At 42.9% G+C, this 6,794-nt stretch overlaps 1 protein-coding gene across 1 annotated transcript in view; it reads right to left on the bottom strand.

The window, feature by feature from the left end:
* Window positions 1-2,105: 2,105 nt before the first annotated feature.
* The window catches only part of LOC311235690 (serine/threonine-protein kinase PLK2-like), a 17,195-nt gene continuing 12,506 nt past the window's right edge, over window positions 2,106-6,794 (bottom strand). The window contains exons 6-8 of the mRNA XM_084323158.1: window positions 6,768-6,792; window positions 6,040-6,153; window positions 2,106-2,387 (exon numbers count right to left, since the gene is read on the bottom strand). Of these exons, the coding sequence (XP_084179284.1) occupies window positions 2,196-2,387; window positions 6,040-6,153; window positions 6,768-6,792 (331 nt within the window). The 3' untranslated portion in view covers window positions 2,106-2,195. The remainder of the gene's footprint in view (window positions 2,388-6,039; window positions 6,154-6,767; window positions 6,793-6,794) is intronic.

A 6,794-nucleotide genomic window follows, 5' to 3' on the forward strand; every position in this document is an offset into this window, starting at 1 on the left:
TATGTATGTGACAAATAAACCTCTTGAATCTTGAATCAATGTACAATAGTGCTGTATATATCACATATATACATTTATATATTTTTACCACATACATATATATATCTGTCTGAAATACCTGTGGGTAAGGCCCTCCTGGTTCCTTACTAAACTAGTGTGGTCACCCAGGGGGACCGGGCTTTTGCGGCCCACCCATGCTCTGGAACGCCTTGCCCTTGGATCTAGCAGAGTCAGTGTACTCTTTTAAGACACTTTTAAAAACACATCTGTTTTTTTAAATGTTTTTCCCAATGTTATGGGTTTAGGTCAGCTCTGATTGCATAAACTGTTTTATCAATCTGCCTACAAATCCTGTTTGAAAGGTTTTTTGCCTCTTTTTCTCTTGTTTTATTTTCTATAAAAAAGATTCGCGTTTGCTGGTGTTTGCTGTTTTTAACATGTCTGTAAAGCACTTTGTAACTTTGTTTTGAAAAGCGCTATACAAATTAAATTCATTCATTCATATATACCTACTTATACACCTGCATATAATCCATATAACTCTGTATGATAGCATGTACAATAATGCTGTATATATATATATTCTTACCGTATATATATCTAAGCTGTACATAATCTATATCTGTACATATCCCTTACTAGTTACACTGCTGGCCAGGCGACTACCAGTGTCTTTATAACTGTATCACTGTACATATAATACTATATCTGATTAGCACTATTACTCAGTAGTACTTATTTATATATTTTATACTCAGTTTAATCACCTGTACATTGTATATTACTATTGCTCTTTACTGTTACATTTGCACTTACAAGTTTGGATAAAACTTTTTGTTGTACTGTACTTGTTCTGTATGATAATACATTTAAATCTAATCTAATCTCGAACCGGGAATATTGTTTTGTTCGTTACACCAGCTGATATTGCCAGTGATTAAGAGTACATCATCCTAATGAAGCAAATAATGTATCATTTAAATTGTATATATTATAATTTTAATAACAATAAAACCAATAGAGCATACAGACCCTCACCTTTGTTTAACTTTGTTTATTTATGTCTTTCACTATTACCATGTCCATACCTGTACCCCTCCCCCACCCCCATGCTGCTATGATGTCCGAATTTCCCCAAGGGGATCAGTAAAGGAATATCTTCTTATCTTAATAATCAAAGTAATAATAGCTTAGGGGTTAAAAAAAAAAGAATGAAGTCACCAATTTGAGCAGGGGGCAAAAAAGTGTCACAATGATTCAGTCGCAACAACCGTACATGTAGTTATATTTTAGAAAATGCTCTTTATTATTAAATAAATAAATACTGCACTTTGTACACAATAAGTTATTTTTATACATTTTCCAACAAGATGATGATGGCTCTTGCATGAGATCCTCGGAGGACCGTAGTGCTGTCTTTATGCTGTCAGTCTCTCGTCCTCCTCCTCCTCTTCTTCCTCTCTCACATCTTCCCAGCTCAGAAGTCCATCCAGAGAATGAATCACAGTTTTAAAGTTTGTGACCCCCTCCCTCCCTCCCTCCCTCCCTCCCCTTCTTTCTGCACTGCAGAACCGGCCGTGCCCAGAATCAGATGACATCGCTCTGCTTTACATTCCGACCGTCAGCCCTTTAACGGATTAATTAAAGATCCATCGGAAAGAGAGGACAAAAACACGACAACTATGTCAACGACAACGTTTCGAACTGCTCCCGAAGACCCAGTGGTTCTCCTCGTCACATCCCGGAGTCCTCCATCTCCATCCTGAGAGGCGCGGGGCTCACATCCGTACCCCATCCGTACCCCCCGCCCGCCCGGCCCCCCCCTCCACCACATCCAGCCCCTTCCTCTCCTCTCACGATCGACATACGCATTAGCCCTTAAAAACTCTTAGACCAGCCAAACGTCATTTTTGCTACACATTCTCCGTCTCCCTCTCTCTCTCTCCGTCTCCCTCTCAGTCTCCCTCTCTCTCTCTCTCTCTCTCTCTCTCCCCGCCGGCCCGTCCGCAAAGGCGCGGGATGATCCCAGACGCTGATCTCCGCAGATCCGATAATTATCTCCATAAGCCGCCTCCCTCTCGGGGGGGGGGGGGGGGGGGGGGGGCAGAGGGGGTTCTTCCCGGTCCGGACAGCGGGAGCAAATCGAGCGGTTTTCCCGCCAATAGATGGATATATATTTATTTCTGTATGCGGGTTTAGCTGCATCGCTGCAGCAGCATGCTGAGGGAGTAGTCCATGCGCTGCCGCAGGTCGGCGGGGCAGCCGCTGGTCAGCAGGGCACTGAGCCTGAAGGTGGAGGACACGCGGTCCTCGTTGATGTACGTCAACATGTACTCGTCCTTCTGCGTGCACAGGACAATCTTCGTGTGGTCGTGGTAGAAGTTCACCTGCGCAGGAAGGGGGGGGGGGGGCAGAATAACGCATTGAACTTATTGTTTTGTAATATATACATTGCTGTTAGGGATGTCCGATATTATCGGCCGATATTGGCATTAAAATGTAATATCGGAAAATATCGGTATCGGTTTAAAATATATATATATATATTTTTTACATTTATTTAACCTTTATTTACCCAGGCAAGCAAGTAAGAACAAATTCTTATTTTATTTATTGTCAAAAGTATGCATATTGTTGTGTTAATTCCACTACAAGAGATATGTAATGTTAATTACCTGAAATTATTCAGTTTTTGGGGGGGGGGGGGACACCCAGCATATATCGGTTGATATCGGTATCGGAAATTAAGAGTTGGACAATATCGGTATATCGGTATCGGTAAAAAAGCCAATATCGAACATCCCTAATTGCTGTAAATGCTAAATGGTGCATTTATGGAACTCCCTCCCTCAGTCCATTAGAGACTCCCCTACACTCTCCACCTCAAAACCCACCTGTTCTCCCTAGCCTTCAACCCCCCCCCCACCCACAACCCCCCCCCCCTCCAACCTGATTGATGTCTGTTCCTGTCGCTCTGTCTTTTTGTGTTATCTCATGCTGTCTTCCCTTGTTTCCCCCGTGGTCGTATGTTCCTTTTTTATTTCTTTGTTTTTACTATGTTCCTATACCTACTGTCAGCGACTTCGGGTAATTGAGAAGTGCTATATAAATAAAATGAATTATTATTATTATATAACAGCTTTGTATATCCAAAGCGCTTTAAAGTTTTTTTTGTTCCTCACATTTTACCCGTTCACGCACACATTAGGTGCCGACTTGCTCGTCGGGAGCATTTAGGGGTTAAGTGTCTTGCTCAAGGACACTTCGACGCGGTGCCCGGGAGGAAAGGGAATCGAACCGGGAACCTACCTCCCGAGCAACAGTCGCCCCACTGGGCCACTGTACAACATTGCTGTAATATTGCTATATGCCTAAGTAAATGGAAGATTGCTCCACTTCTTACAAGGTCAATTTGCATGTTCTCGGTATCTAGGAACATCTAGGGACCTGGGGGTATGTATTCCCAGTGTCAGAAATATTGTGTCTGTTACTAGGCTTGAGTAAATTGTCATAAATAATAGGAGAATATAAATTATGATTTTATTTTTCATTTGTGCCGGTGAATAACACCATGACAACATTGAGGTTCTTCTGATTTCGCTCACTGAGCTCATTCACCACCTTCTTGAGATCAAGTGTACAGAAAATCTAAGCAAATGAATAAAGGGAAGATGACTAAACAGAAGGATTTGTAGATACAGTAATAAATTATAATCCATTTCAATTATAAATTCATATTTGACCTTGAACTTGACCTTGACCTTATTATGGCCAAATCATATATGGATAGGGAAAAGGCTCCTCTTTCCAATGGCAGTGTTAAATCTCGATATATATATATATATATATATATCTCTGGGGTCGGCAACACTCCGTGTTCGCTCTAATAGGCAGATGCTGACTCTGGATGAGTTCAGCACTCTCACTTTTGAGAGGCCCTGTGTGAATACTCTAATAGGCAGATGCTGACTCTGGATCAGTACTGTCACACTTTTGAGAGGCCCTGTGTGAATACTCTAATAGGCAGATGCTGACTCTGGATCAGTACTGTCACACTTTTGAGAGGCCCTGTGTGAATAAAAATATTTTATGCTGCAGCTACAATGAAGTACAAGAATCGACACACATTCAATCTTCGCTGAGCTTTCTGAAAAACACACATGGCCGGCCGGTGACCCTATAGGAAGTATCATACCTATATCTGCATGATCAATAGAATCGTACAGCCTATGCAGACGTGGGATATTCAGTTATTTAGATTTTTATTTGCAGGGACAAATGTCCATTAATCAACATTTATGTAAAATGCTGCCATTCTAGCCAGCTGGCACATTTTCAACTGCAGTCCCTGGGCAAGATGTTCCTGTAAGATTGCCAATAAGAGTGTGCCATAACACCCCCCTCCCCCCCACCCTCTAAACAATGACAGTGTGCCTGCCATGCCCCCCCCCCCCCCCTTTAAACAGCATTGCTCATCAGTTTCCTAGACCACGCCCAGTGCTAGTGTTGTGCGCTAGTGTCGTGCATCGGGTGTTAACCCTTTATCTGCGGAGCTTATTCTCATCCTTGTAGCCTCTCTGCCAGCACTATTTGTCTATGGAGATGTTCACCTTCTTTGCAGGGCTATAACCTTTTTAATTGTATTGCTAAATTGACATTACTATGGCCCATTCAACGTCAATTATCTATCGTTCAGGATGTAGGAACGTTTTACTTTTTCATTCACACATTCATAAAAAAATACGGTCTAGAGTATAAATATGTCTTTATCGTTTTCTGCAGTATTTCATAGAACGTGAGTTATAGCCATAAATGCATATATTAGATCATCAAATGCAGTTTGATACCGATTGACGCCAGATTAAAAATTTCAACTGTACATGATCCCAGACGTTATGACTCATCATGCACGGTTGACCGGAGGGGGGGGGGGGGGGTCGTTTATAATTCCGTGGCCGACGTTAAATCATTCATGTAGTATGGGTGATATATAGATCAGAGCAGTTTGTATCGAAAATGGTAAACAAACAGGCTGAAACTCACCCCAGTCTCCTCGTAGCGTTGGGTGATGAGCGTGGAGCAAAAAGATCGCTATTGTGGGATGTTGATCTAGGTGAACCATTTCCGGGTTGTATATTACTAATACACGTCCAATCATGTTGTTTATTGAGTTATGGCAACGGATCGATATGCACGGTCCGGACGGAATAGGGAGACACACCGGCGTCACAATTATCGACATCCGGTTGCAACTCGCCGATCGGCCACCAGGTGGCGGTATTGAAGCGTTGGAGAGTTGAGCGGAGATCTACAGCACCAGTCAAGGATCCGTGGGTGAAATATGAATACCATGACAGAAATTAGAAATATTGATCTCAAAAACGCTGTAAAACGTCATTGGCAGATTACGCATGGCGAGGAATGACGTGGTAACACGTCATTGGCAAGAAAAGGGTTTGGCGCGGTTATTATTATTTTTTTTTTTTACTTTCCCCCTTTATAATAAAGGTCTCTCTCTCTATCTTTCTCTCTCTCTGTCTGTCTCTCTCTCTCCCTCTCTCTCTGTCTCAGTCTCTTTCTCCCTCTCTCTTTCTCTTTCTTTCTGTCTCTCTCTTTCTACATTTTCCAACAAGATAGTGATGGCTCTCGCATGAGATCCTCTGAGGACCTGTAGTGCTGTCTTTATGCTGTCAGTCTCTCCTCCTCCTCCTCTTCCTCTCTCACATCTTCCCAGCTCAGAAGTCCATCCAGAGAATGAATCACAGTTTTGAAGTTTGTGACCCCCTCCCTCCCTCCCCCTTCTTTCTGCACTGCAGAGGCTCTCTCTCTCTCTTTATGTCTCCGTCTCTTTATTTATGTCCCTTCCTCTCTCTCTCTTTCCCCCTCTCTCTCTTTCTCTCTCTCTCTCCCTCTCCTTCCCTCTCTCCCCCTCTCCTTCCCTCTCCCTCTCCCTCTCTCTCTCTCTCTCTCTCCCTTCCTCCCTCTCCCTCCTCCTCCCTTCCTTCCTCTCTCCCTCCCTCCCTCTCTCCGTTAACTCACCTGGAACGTGCCATCGTTGAAGAGCATCAGCAGAGCTCGGTCAGACTTGAGCCACTGCAGCAGGTAGAGTCTGGGCGTGTGGGCGTCCGTCCCGCTGACCATGTCTCCGCCCTGCTGGAGCAGAGGAGCGGTGCACGGAGGTTAGAGGGCGGCGGTACTACTAAGTAGCACTCAGTAGTTCAGGCCCAGGAGGGCGTGAGGTAGGGCTGGGCGATATGGCCTAAAAATTAAATCTCCGATTTTTTCCACACCACATCCGATTTACGATTTTAATCGATTTTTTTCTCTTAAAAACTAGAAACGCCAAGGAAATCATTAAAATAAGCGTTGTTTTTATTTGACACAAACATTTTCAAACCAAGATGAATTTCCCTAGTGGGATTGAAGTGCAAACCTAACTTTCACCAATCTTCACTTAAAAAAAGATGAATGTCCCTATTGGGATTAATAGTGCAATAACTTGCTTTTTCACCAAACTTCACTTAAAACAAATAAAAGGTGCCTCTTGATCATCAAACAAGAATGAATTTCCCTATTGGGATTAATAAAGTGCAAATCTAACTTTCACCAAACATCACTTTTTGTAAAATAAAAAGGTGACTAAAAATTTTTTTTTTATCGATTAAAGTTTTTGAAAATCATTCATTCGAATGAATCGATAAAATCGATTAATCGCCCAGCCCTGCCGTGAGGGAAGGAGGTGAAGGAGGGGTCAGGATGTCACTCACGTCCATCAGGTTCTCCTCCATGTAGTG

Source organism: Notolepis coatsorum (genome assembly GCF_963971535.1).
Source record: "Notolepis coatsorum genome assembly, chromosome: 10".
In the NCBI taxonomy this organism is placed as follows: domain Eukaryota; kingdom Metazoa; phylum Chordata; class Actinopteri; order Aulopiformes; family Paralepididae; genus Notolepis; species Notolepis coatsorum.